The 12,728-nt window shown below is 42.8% G+C and overlaps 1 protein-coding gene across 1 annotated transcript in view; it reads left to right on the forward strand.

Moving 5' to 3' along the window:
• LOC307016549 (protein sidekick-1-like) overlaps nt 1–11,723 on the forward strand; it is an 80,005-nt gene extending 68,282 nt beyond the window's left edge. Inside the window, exons 23-31 of the mRNA XM_079645675.1 lie at nt 3,266–3,452; nt 3,548–3,685; nt 4,222–4,383; nt 5,587–5,712; nt 6,216–6,380; nt 7,143–7,280; nt 8,709–8,829; nt 9,070–9,199; nt 9,943–11,723. Coding sequence (XP_079501801.1) covers nt 3,266–3,452; nt 3,548–3,685; nt 4,222–4,383; nt 5,587–5,712; nt 6,216–6,380; nt 7,143–7,280; nt 8,709–8,829; nt 9,070–9,199; nt 9,943–10,251 — 1,476 coding nt within the window. The 3' untranslated portion in view covers nt 10,252–11,723. The remainder of the gene's footprint in view (nt 1–3,265; nt 3,453–3,547; nt 3,686–4,221; nt 4,384–5,586; nt 5,713–6,215; nt 6,381–7,142; nt 7,281–8,708; nt 8,830–9,069; nt 9,200–9,942) is intronic.
• Nucleotides 11,724–12,728: the final 1,005 nt, after the last annotated feature.

The following is a 12,728-nucleotide window of genomic DNA, read 5'->3' on the forward strand; positions in this document are numbered from 1 at the left end:
GGTGTCCATGTTAATGACCACTGGTCCAAAAAAAGAAATGTCCAGTCAGTCTGTAATTATAATAGCAACCATTTCATGATCTGATTACAGCTTTAAACGAGCTGAGGAGCTGCACGGTATGATTAGAGACCCGGGGGGCTGATTGTCGTTGAAAGCTTGTCAGAGAAAACATCCAAGTGTTGTGGTTGAACACGTTTGAATCAAGAATAAAACTCTGCTGTGACTCAGAGTCATTTGGCTGTGAATTATCACTCCTAGCAAAAACATTTGAGCCTCAAATAAAGTAACCATCAGGAGAATGAGTGCTGCAACAGCTGCTGTGGCTATTCTCTCACCCAAAGGCTCTTGTGTATCCAAGATACTTTCCTGATTCATCTCTAATGCATGAGGCTCAACCACCTCTGTAACCTTGCTGTAAGTGAGCATCTGATATGGATGAGTGTGTGCCGGGGGAAAGTCAAGGCAGTTCTCACGTCAAACCGAGCCTTTCTCACTGGCCTCTCAGCTGTTGTGTACAACGTTATTGGAGGAAAATGTTTAGTCAACATTGAGCCCAGATTAAACATCATGCAGTGATTTTAAAAGTACACATTAAGAAGGAAGTAGCTGCTCAGAGTTTCACGGCGGAGAAGCACCTGTCCAGTGCCGTAATGAGCCGGAGGCAAGCTGTTTCAATGCATCAAACTGATTTAGTTGCTGCATATGCATTTATATAGGCTGTTTACTGGCATTAAGATATCAAGTCTGTTGCTTTGCCTTTTTTTCGCTCATCATGCACAACCTGTTTCATTAAAAGTGTATGACCTAGGCCAGGGGTTTGCAAAGTGTGGGAAGGTGAGCCCCCCCTCAGAGAACATAAGAACAGCCGCGCCCCCCCTCCCAATTATTATTGCTATTATTATTATTATTATTATTATTATTATTATTATTATTACTGTTGTTGTTGCTATAATGCAGGGGTATTATTATCCAGTGGAATGCCCTTACCTACTGGCCTAGTTAAATCAAAGTGGTTAATTTTGTTTGGCTGGGCAGTGCAGTTTTACACACCGTTTTATTTGACTTTCTCAAGACATAAAACTGTTTTTTGGGGACAGACCCCCACAAAGAAAAAAACATATTTACACCCGTAAGGTCATCATCTTAACAGTTGTTTATGCTCATCGAGTCATCCGTGAGCAGAGCATCAAGTTGGCATGCCTGTAAGCTGAATGCGGCGATTACCATCTTGTTCAGCAAAACGCCACAAACTTATTAAGATCTAAAGCTTTAGTGCATTTTGATTCAATGCTGAGTACAGCCAAACTTGAGAGTCTCTTCTCTGTCATTGTAGACCGCAAATGCCTCGTTCCTTCCGTGTACTTGGGTCCGATAGCTTCTCGTTTTGCGCCGTCCCCCCGTTCAAATGAAATCGCCGCCAATCACATTTCAACGCTCGCCCCCGGTCCCGGGGGAGGGGTTACAAGGCTCGCGTCTTGTGCTGCATTCACTTGCACTCGGACATTAGGGATTTTCTCTCATAAATGTCCGATCAGCCACAACTTTTATTTCAAAACAAAGCTGCCAACTGGGGTGGCAAGGCTATTTTTCGGGTGGCAGTTGCCACCCCATGCCACCCCTGTAGATCCGCCCCCGCTTGACCGGTACTTGCTTTTGATCAAAGTCAATGCGGAAAACCCGCACTCACACAGGTAGGCGGAGGTGAAGGGAATGAGCACTTTTACAGCCTTTTTGGCGAGGTGGGGGAACTCGGTCTCCACAGACAGGCAAAAGTGTGCAAGTGACGTTCTCTGCCAGACGCTGTCTCCTCTCTCACTTTAGGTAACTTCACAAAAAATCGATCCATGTTGCCGCTAACATAAAGTTAGTTGAAGTTAACTAGCTGAAATTGTCGTTATTTTTTTCTCAAGCTGCGCCTCCCCTGAAGCTCTCTGGCGCCCCCCCCCCCCCCCCCGGGGAGGCGCGCTTCACACTTTGAAAACCGCTGACCTAGACAACAAAATAAAAGTCACACATTCAGGATTTGTAGATTACTTTGTTTTAACCCATTTGTTAAATCACCACAGTCCTAGTATGAGACTTAAACAAAAGAGTGATGAATGGGTCGGTCATATGTGCCTGAAAATGTAACTTACACAGAGTCTGACCTTTAAACCTGCTTCATCATAGCTTTGAATAGGTGTTATCGAAAAAGCAATTTTTGGCGTCATTACATTTTGACATTCCCAGGGTATTAATATTGATCTCACCGTACTGTGTTCTGAACTATTATCCGATGACCTTTGTTCTGTTTAAACTCAGTGATTGACTAAAGTAGCCCGTGTGTCTTCATTAATGCCTGATGTCCGGAAAGTTAATGGTCATGTCAGTGCTTATCTGTTTCTCATGAGAATGGACAGTGACACATGGACTACATTATACATTTTGTATTGTTTGATTACCTGAATCACTTCAAATGAGCACATCTCATGTTGGATGATGTACGGGTTGTGGTATGAGGATAAGAAATACTTTGCACTCTTTGCACTAAATCTAGGTTTCATTACTTAAACGACCATGGCTGATGTTAGGCCTTGTTGGTTAATTATCAGGGACTTTGTTATGGTTAGGCACCAGGTCATATATTAGAGCTTTCTCTTATAGTTCTTTGATGTTCATGTCAATGCCATTTAATAAGGACATAAACGCAGAATTATGCTTGTAACTGCCATTTAATATCACACAAAATATAATGAAATGATGACTTGAAGGACAATTTACCAATACCTTAGTTGTGTTATTAATGTGTTAATTAGGAGCAATCGCAAAGATATTCTGTTTCTATTCTATTTTATTCTATCTATCAAGACACTAATACTTCAGAAAACAATGGTATAAAGTTATTAAGAAAAAAATGGAATGAAAGAATAAAAGCCCTCCAGATATGACAAATAGTACTGTATAGCTCTGGGTGCTGTGCTTACCCTAGTTTTCAGGATGAGGGTCAAGATACTTCTGCTTGATACAGAAGAAAATAATTATACATCAAGGCCAATCCAGTTAAATAAATGGCATCTACTTCACCCTTCTTTAAAGCCTAAACATATCTCTCCATAACACACTTCTCCCACTTGTGAAACAGCGCTTGAGCATTTATATATTATATGGATCGATTAGGAGACCTCAGGTGGAAAGGGAAAATAAAAAAGATATATAGTTGGCAGAAATGAGCTAAGGGAGAGGAAAAGACAGAAGGTGTTATTGACAGTGTTTTCCTGTGTTGCAGATCCACTACTGGGAGCGGGACAAGCAGAACCAGAGTGAGAAGGTCAAGGTGATCTTTGTCCCAGACACCCGGGTGCAGCTCTCCAACCTGACCAGCTACACACCGTACCTGGTCACTCTGACGGCTTTCAACACAGCTGGAGACGGCCCCCCCAGCGACCCCCGCGGGGCCCGCACCATGCAGTCTGGTAGGCAGTGCTGACAGCATGGTTACACAATCAACAAGTATTGTTTTATAGCTTTTATTACATTGTTTGATTCGTCTTCCTTCATGTTCCCGCAGCTCCCAGCGCTCCCAGCTACCTGTCCTTCTCAGAGGTGACCGGGGGGAGTGTGAATGTGTCCTGGGGGGCTCCCCTCACTCCTAATGGACAGCTGGAGGGCTACAGGATCATCTACCAGCCCACTGCGCCCGTACAAGGTGGGCACGCACATGCTGTAAACACACAGATATGCATATTGAAGCCCTGAGAGCCAACTTATGTCGCTGATACATTTTATAACCTGATCTCAACCGATTTCTCTGATATATTTATGAATTAAGAAGAAATATTTGGGGGAAACTCAAGGGTTTTTTGTTGAGTGACTTTCGCACTTCAAGTAGTGGATTTCCCCTTTTCTTTTCGTTTTTTTACCTTTAGACCTTTCCCTTTGTTGGCCCTGATATACTATTTAAGATCATTATTTTAATCATTATCAGTATCTCTCTTGATGCATACACTGCTGTTTTTCATAATTTGCTAACACACATTATATTTACCCTGTGTTTAAACTGCATGGAGAAATAAAACTTCAACAACATCAAATTAGGAATGCTTTTAGTCTTATTTAGAACATGGGCTAGTGGTTTGCTTCAGCTTGCCATGGCCACAATGACATTTACAGCAACAAACACAAAAATAAAAACATGTTGAGGGGAAACACTGACTTTTTTAACGTGTGTGTGTGTGAGAGCAGGAGTGAGTAAACTGGTGACGGTGGACGTGAGGGGCAGCTGGCAGAGATGGCTGAAGGTCCGAGATCTGATCCGAGGAGCGACGTACGCCTTCAGTGTTCAGGCTCTCACCGTCAGCTACGGCCCGCCGGTGCACGCTAACGTCAGCGCTCAGCCCGTGCAAGGTAGGCCTGCCGTCACTCTGTGTGTGTCTACTTCTTTAATCGTGTCACAAAGACAAACATCTGTTCATTTGTCCCATTATGGGGACTTAACTAGGGCTGCATACTAACCAATAGTAACTCTTTGAATGAGTGGGCAATGTGTTTAAACCAGAATGCATTACACAGCTGCTTTAATAGACAATGAATGGAAACATGGAACTGATGGACCCTCACTGGTTTATAACCTACTCAGTTTCAACATGACAGTGTTGTATTTATGGGATGACAGACTGTATGGTTGTATGAAACTGAACAGTGATGTTGGTAAAGGTTGGGATAAGTTCACTGCGTGTAAGTTAGTTTATTTATTTGTTTATAGTGTTGTGGACAGTCCCCATTGATCGACTGTCACAACAAACTGTAAATGCACTACAAAAACTCAAAATCTTGCCCAGTATAGTTGTCTAATATCTAGTCAGAATATGTCTTTACACCTGGTATAAGACATAATAACTTCAGAAGTAACACTGCAGTGAGATATCGGGTCTTGTTTTTAGACAATGCATCATCTTGTTAAGTCAAAATATCTTATTTTGAGATGTATCTCAGATGATTTTTTTACTAACATCAGAAAACAGAAAACCTTTGAGCATGTGTGGCTTATATTGTAACACAGCGTTTCCTGATTCTGGTCAAATATAGTTCAAAATAAGTTTCCCCAGCTAATTATAAGATCTGATTTATCTAGATATCCCCTCTTATTTCAATAAATCTTACCAAGCACATTTTCACTAGTTCTAGTGTCAGATTTTTGCACTTATTTCAAGTGAAAACAGCTTGTTTTCATTCACGTTTAACTTGTTTTTGGAGCAGCATTTTTTCCAGTGTGGGGCCGCTTTAGCCAACATTGCTAATTTCCAGCTGTTCGGCAGCTCCGGCCAGATGATAACGGACACCCTTAAAATCACAATACGTCAACAGCATTAGTTATAAAGACAAGTAGATACAGGCCAAAGGATAAAAGACAAGGAATAAAATGAAAACAACACACGTTACTACATACATGTCACATATAACACATCACAAGCACATAACAGAAACGAGGGGCAACAGCATGTAACACACACTCACCATATCCAACACAGACTAGTGTGTCCCGGTGTAGTTCTCAGTGAGCCATGTTTTTTTTAGTTGGCTAACGTGTGATCCCCTCTGACACTACAGGCTCCCCGGGGTCTCCTATAGAGATGTCCATCACCAAGGCGTCGTCGGCACTCACCATCCACTGGTCGGACGGAGAGACGGGTGCAGCGCCGGTCACCGGATACGTTATCGAAGCCCGTCCATCAGGTGGGCTCACACACACTCTGTCCGTTCACATGCAGCTTTTCATCACGTGCACCGATTCCTATCACTGATTGAGTGGGAGGTAAAGGATGGCACTAAACCTCACTGAGTGCAGCTTTCTCCAGATTCATTGAGACCTGCTGTGAAATGTAAGTCAGCAGCCATTTCCCAATAAAGATTACCAGACGTATAAAATACAGAAAGGCAACGTTTGTAGCATCCTGCAGGAGAGAGGGGAGACTCTGGTTTTCTTCTACCACTGATATTAAAAATGGTTATACCTCGTTATTACTAATAATAACAACAGTGATCATCGCCAACAATAGTTACATCTAAATCAACCATTTATATGTTCTGCAATCATATTCTAACAATTAAAAGGTATATTTCTCAACTTGAGCTCTACTCTATGGTCTGCTTGTCCATTTCTCTCTCTCTCTCTCTCTCTCTCTCCCTCTCTCTCTCTCTCTCTCTCTCTCTCTCTCTCTCTCTCTCTCTCTCTGCAGATGAAGGAGTGTGGGACTCCTTCATCAGACTCCTCCCCCCCACCAGCCGATCCGTTTCCGTGCCGCTGGAGCGCCTGAGGTCAGGGATCAGCTACGAGTTCAGAGTCATCGCTGTTAATCGCTATGGTTACGGACAGCCCAGCACACCCTCTGCTGCTCTCGCTGGTAAACAGACACATAAACACACTCTCTCTCCCTCACACACTGCTGGAGATCAGGCTAATGAACATATCCAGGGTGATCCAACTTGTCTGATTGGGGTTTGATGGAATTTCCAGCCAACACTGAGAAGTTACTGTGGCTGTGTGTCTGCTGCCATCTAGAGGCAGAGGCGTGTAACTACAGCTCTGCTTATAGGCAAAGAGAGCGTGGCTCCATTTTTGTTTCTAATCTGTGCTAAATCTGTGCAAACTGTTTGAAGAACCAGCAGGATTTGTTCTATCAGTAGGAAGAGAAAGAGTCTTTCCTCTAAAAGACATCATGAACGGACTTTAAAGAAGGTTTTCCGGTCCTGGGGGACAAACTATAACCTACATTTGAATTAAAGCAAAGGAAAAGTTTGATTCTGTTTTGTTTCTTATAGCCTCAGAGACCTAGGCGCCCATTTGAAGAGATTACAGTCAAGGCAAAAAACGTTTTTTCAAATTCAAATCTCAACTCAGAGAATGCAAGAGAATAGAGAACTTTTCATACTGACTAATTAACCTTGTTTAATGTATTATTCAGTGGGTTTTATTTCCATCTTAGGCAATGCGTTCTATTTATTCTGTCATTTTATCTTTATTTGCTTTTCTTCATCCTATTTATAGATTTTTTTCATATTTTACGTTTAGTATCCAGTGTGTATTATGTCCTGACCACATTCTGTCCATTATATATTCCTCTCTCACGTGTTCCTCCTCCTCCTCCCCTCCCTCCTGTGTGCAGCGCTGTCCGAGCGTCCGTTCTACGAGGAGTGGTGGTTCCTGCTGGTCATGGCTCTGGTGGGGATCATCCTCATCCTCGTGCTGGTCTTCACTCTGCTGCTGCACGGACACAGCAGCAAGTACAAAGCCTGCGGGACAGGTGTGTGTTCCCAGCAGACATGTGATGTGATACTTCACAGGAGGACAGAGTGGGGATCTCCAGGATGGCTTTTGCCTCGGGATGCATTTATCAATCATAGACTTACCACATCTTCCCTTCATGGATTTTTAACAGTGTGACATGCTGTATAGTATGTAGAGGGAAATGGCCTCTAGCGGTCCGGTTCAAACCGGATCACTGTTACCTGTCAGAGAGGAGAGGAAGGTCGGCCTCTCAGGAAACATCATCAACGATTTAAATTACCTAGCTGTTATTTCCTTACAATATGAATGTAAGAGTAATGGTGAAACTATTTAATCAATGTTCTTTATTAATTTGGGTAATGCTATTTATTCAAAAAAAAATACAATTAAATCTTACATAAAACTAGAGCAAACTAAAATGTCATTTTAAGTGGATTCAGTTATTCTAATCCAACAGTTTTGAGTTTAAAATATCAATCTTTCTCCAGAATATCTGTCATGACCTTTACCTGAAAGAGACTGCTTAATGCTGGCTTGTTGTAAGAGCAGATACTTTGAGACATGTTTCAGTTTAATGTCTAAGCAGATATTTCCACACACCAACATGTTATTCATCAGGAGCTTCTCACATTGTAAGCCAGGTTTCCTCACAGAAAAAAAAAAATGTTTTCCAGTTTTTTATACTCAAATCTGGACGGCTTCATTATATTTTGGTGTGCACCACCTCCACAGGGTCAGGCAGGGAGCGAGCAGCCTGGAGCGGAGAACTCAGAGTGTTACTCAAGGAGGCTCACTGACATGCATTGAAGGACAAACTCCCTCCTCATTATAACCAAAAAGTTGTTCCGTCTGATGTCAGTAACTTCTTTAAAGAAGGCTCTTCGTGTTGATGCTTTTCTTCCTGTTTTCATGACAGTTTCTGCTCCTCTCGGTGTTCCTGTGATGTTCCCCATTGTGGGCGCAGCATTGCTTTCACACATCTGTGTGCGTGTGTGTGCCAACATCTGTAATCTAAAGTTAGCCCTGAGGCAGGACGAGCACACACAAAACTAAAACTAGAGAAAAATCAATGAGACCGTGGGAAACAACAGATGTTATTTTGGTTCAGATTACCTTGAATCATTCAATCATCTTTCTCCCAATTTAAAATATGATATTGTTTCCTTTATTGTTCCATTTGTTGTGGTTATTAGTGGATAAATGACTGCCGTTTTGAAAGCGCCAAATGATGCATCCTGCTTTAATATGCTCCTTATTGTCATTCCTGAGAGGTAACTGAACGCACCATGAATAAAACAAGAGGTGCACATAAACTCAGAGAACAGTGGTTCAATTTCATTTTTAAAACATTCTCAGCCACATACAAGTGACTGAACTGCTTTTCATTTAAGTTTTTACCTGACACTCGTCCATCTGGTGTCTTTTACCCTCTATCTTCCTCCAGGGAAGCACATGTCCACAGCGGAGGAGTCGGTAACCCTGGACAACGGAGGTTTCACTGCTCTGGAGCTCAACAGCAGGACCATCAACAACAAGAACTCCTTCCTGAAGAAAAACGGGACCAGGTGGGTTCTCAGACACACACACACACACACACACACACACACACACACACACACACACACACACACACACACACACACACACACACACACACACACACACCTTCCTGGAGTTGTTTCAGTTATTGGATTTGTTGTAATGTTTCATTTATTGTGTGTGTGTGTGTGTGTGTGTGTGTGTGTGTGTGTGTGTGTGTGTGTGTGTGTGTGTGTGTGTGTGTGTGTGTGTGTGTGTGTGTCCAGGTCTCCTCCCAGGCCCAGTCCAGGTGGTCTTCACTACTCTGACGAGGACATCTGTAACAACTATAACGGAGCTGCGCTGACTGAGAGCACCACGCTCACTGAGAAACCCACCGAGGTCTCAGAGTCAGAGGTAACACTCTCCCTCTCTGTACCCCTGTCTTACATTTAAAGGGGAGGAACCTGTGTTACTGGCCGTCCTACAAAATGTTTTGTGAAAGTAGATATTGAGTTCTTTGTACTGTCTGCGGTGGAGGAAGAAAAGTAAAGGTGGAGGTGAACAGTGAAAAGAAAGTACACTAAATGACTAAATTACTGGGCTGTGTCCAACCTTCTGCCTCCACCGATTCAGGCTAAGAAGAGGCATCTGAGCAGAGTAGCATGTCATCTCAGTGTCTTGGTTTAACTCACACCTCTCCCCATGTTTCCTGTCTAATGCTGTCAAATAAAAACAAAAGGAAAACAAATATAAGGAATAAGACAGCATTTTTGCTCTTCCAGTTCCCTCGTCTTAAAGTCTTTTTTTAAATATATTTTCTTTGGCAAGACGCCTGAAATATGTCAGTTAATACTGAACTGTGGACATTTTGAAACCGTTATATTTCTTACAAAAGGCAATTGCTAACCAAAGCTAAAGGACACTACAGAGGTTGTTAGCAAAATCAAACTTCATCATAATGAAAGTTTCCGTTTCATGACGTTTATACGCTTCAAAGATCATAAAAGTGGTGTTTACTGCGATGCTAACTTCTGGGTGGGAATACAATATATCGCTCTACTGTCAACCACCGATGTGCAGACACCTTAGCTTAGACCTTAATCTGCACTTTCCTTCCTGTCTTTCTCTATGACAATCTGCTGTGTGTTTGTACGTAGTTAACTGACAGCGACTACGAAGACGAGCAGCCCAAGCACTCCTTCGTCAACCACTACATGAGCGACCCCACCTACTACAACTCCTGGAAGCGGCAGCCCAAAACCCTGAAGCCCATCGGCTCTCCCTTCGGATACGAGGAGTGTGCCACCGCAGACACAGAGCCGTACTACCAGACCGTGGTGACGCAGCACAGCACCGGCGGCGCGTACACGCCCACGGGGCAACCGGCGCTCACGCACGTGAACCCCAACACTAACCCGCCCCCCGGCTCACGCACCCCCGTGACCGGATTCTCCTCCTTCGTTTGACTCTAGAGACTAAACCTGCACAAAATGACACACACAATTACACAATAATGGAGGGGGCCCGGTGTGTGTTTGGACTAAAGGAGACAGAGCAGGCGGCGCCGGAGGAGAGGGGGGGGGGACAAGGTGAGGAGACGTGGGACGGACTGGTGACGAAGCAGCACCAAAGAACTAAACGTACACCTCTCACTCGCCTTCCCCCCTCGTTCACAAAGATCCTCACTGTGTTGACGAGTGTGTGTGTTGCTCTCCTGCTCTGTTACGCCTCTGTGTCACTGTGCCCACACACACAGTTCTCGTTTCCACACACACACATTCACACTGGCGTATACCACCATGCCTATTCCAGAGACCCTCCGACGAGAGCTGCGCCTACATGTTTGTGTAAATGTTGAGGAGAGCATTCGAACTCGGGAACATGGAATTTCTGCACAACCTTCTTCACTGTTTTTCTGTATTTACACATAAGTGCACAAAGACACACGCATGCACTCCCTTTCAGGGTCTCCCACAGGGGGAGAAGGACTACAAGGCTGAGGAGCGTCATTCAGAGACGCCACAGAAGGGAGCAGCTGTTGTCGACAGACTGGTACATGTACACACACACGGAGCTGTAAAACACAACCACAGAGGGAAAGAAAAAAGTAACAATCAATAATCACATTTTTCGAACTTGAAAAAGGACAGATAGTGAGCGTGGGCGGAGGTTTTTTAGAAGTGAAGGCATTCTCAGTGAGAGTGTTGTGTGGTTTCTAAGAGCGTTATGTGATGTTCGGGGTTGGGGGTCGGAATATATGAAAACCATGTTTTTTACCGTCTACTGCCTGTTGTCAGCGCTCCTTATACCACAGCCTCCCGAGCCATAATGCTTGCACTGAGCCGAACCCCACACATTTCATCTTCTGTTGAAGTTTCATTTTTTACAATTAAGAGTGTGTGTGTTTGAGTGTGACACGTGTGCGTAGAAGCATGCGTGAATAAATGGCTCTACGCTCAGCCGGGAAGCCTGTTCATCCGTCTCCGTTGTTCACTGCGAAGCAAAGCGTGCCATTGTATGTGTGTTTGCTTTTTAAGATGGATTTTGTACAGGGAAACCCTTTTTACTTGTGAGGTGTTGTGTATGTAGTTTTGGCCACGTTTGTGTAATTCAAAGCAAATATTGAAACAGCACTGCAATTATGGATGAGGGGGAAAATAAATCATTTAGTAAGAATGATGATGATAAAATATAAGCCGCAGAGAATGAATGAAAGACAAAAATCATTCTTGAAGGAGCTGCGTGTGATTGAAGTTTAAATAATAGGCCTTGCTATCTGCTCCAGCCAGACTGACACATGTACTTTGTACCAAGTGCAAACAAAAATCATCTGTAAGTTTTCCCTCATGTATAATTTAAAGATTTATCCGCCCTCCCTCACTCTGTCACGCTTGTTTTGAGTCCCATTACAGTGTGTGAATAAATGGTTATTGTTTAACAGTGTGTCTTTGTGGTGTGTTTTAGTACGGAGACGAGGAACACGCCTCTTTGGAACATCTTCTACATTACACTGACTGAATTAAAGATAAGCCTTAACATTTGCCTCAGTGAACCTGAGCTGCACTGAACTCTAACCGGGCCTGTTGCATTGTTTGTGTATTTTTGTATTACAGCGGTAAACAGAGAAGTGCCACAGCTTTATCGGTTGCTGTCTATTAATTATTGTCTATCAGTGGTCTGGTCAGCATGTGATACTTTTCCCTGAATAAAGTTCTGCGTCCGAGGAAACTGATGGCAGCATGTAGTTGCACTATGAAACGATTATGTAAGAGTTAATTTCAGCAGAGGCAAAGTGCATTCCCTTTAACTGTGGCATTCACCTCATAAAACTATATGTTAAGTTTGTTAAGAGTTGGTTCACCCAAATGTTATTTTTAACCAAGATTTCTGTCTCCAATATCCTGCAATATAATGTTGGTAATCGGACATCTGGTTTAAACCTCTTAAGCCCTGAGCCTGTTTTTCAGGCTCGAAAATGCTATGCTCAAAACAAATGACTATAACTTAACTTCTAAAAGGGTTATATGAATAATTTCTTTTATCAAAGCAAGGTTACATCTGTGAGTTGGATGTAGAAGTGTCAGAATCAATATATATAGATGTTTCTGTGCCAGAGTAAATTCAGATGGAACATAGTAAAAAAAAAGTTAAATTCTTACCTCCGCCTAAAAAATACCCATTATTTATAGTGAAAACCACCCTTGAATGATAGTATGGTAGACTAAACGGTTTAGGAATCCAAAGTATAACATAATAAGTACCCTGTATCAAGATTGAGGCAAAACAAGTGAAATTTGACCTTTTTAGAGAGGTCTAGCAAAACCTTTGGGCACATTTGGATACCATCAGTGCCATTTGACCTTTTTCAGGTACCATACTGTAAAAATAATTGTATTATCACTATAGGTAATCATTCCATCCAAATACAAGAGTTTTTATTAAA

Source organism: Notothenia rossii (assembly GCF_949606895.1).
Source record: "Notothenia rossii genome assembly, chromosome: 1".
NCBI classification, from domain to species: domain Eukaryota; kingdom Metazoa; phylum Chordata; class Actinopteri; order Perciformes; family Nototheniidae; genus Notothenia; species Notothenia rossii.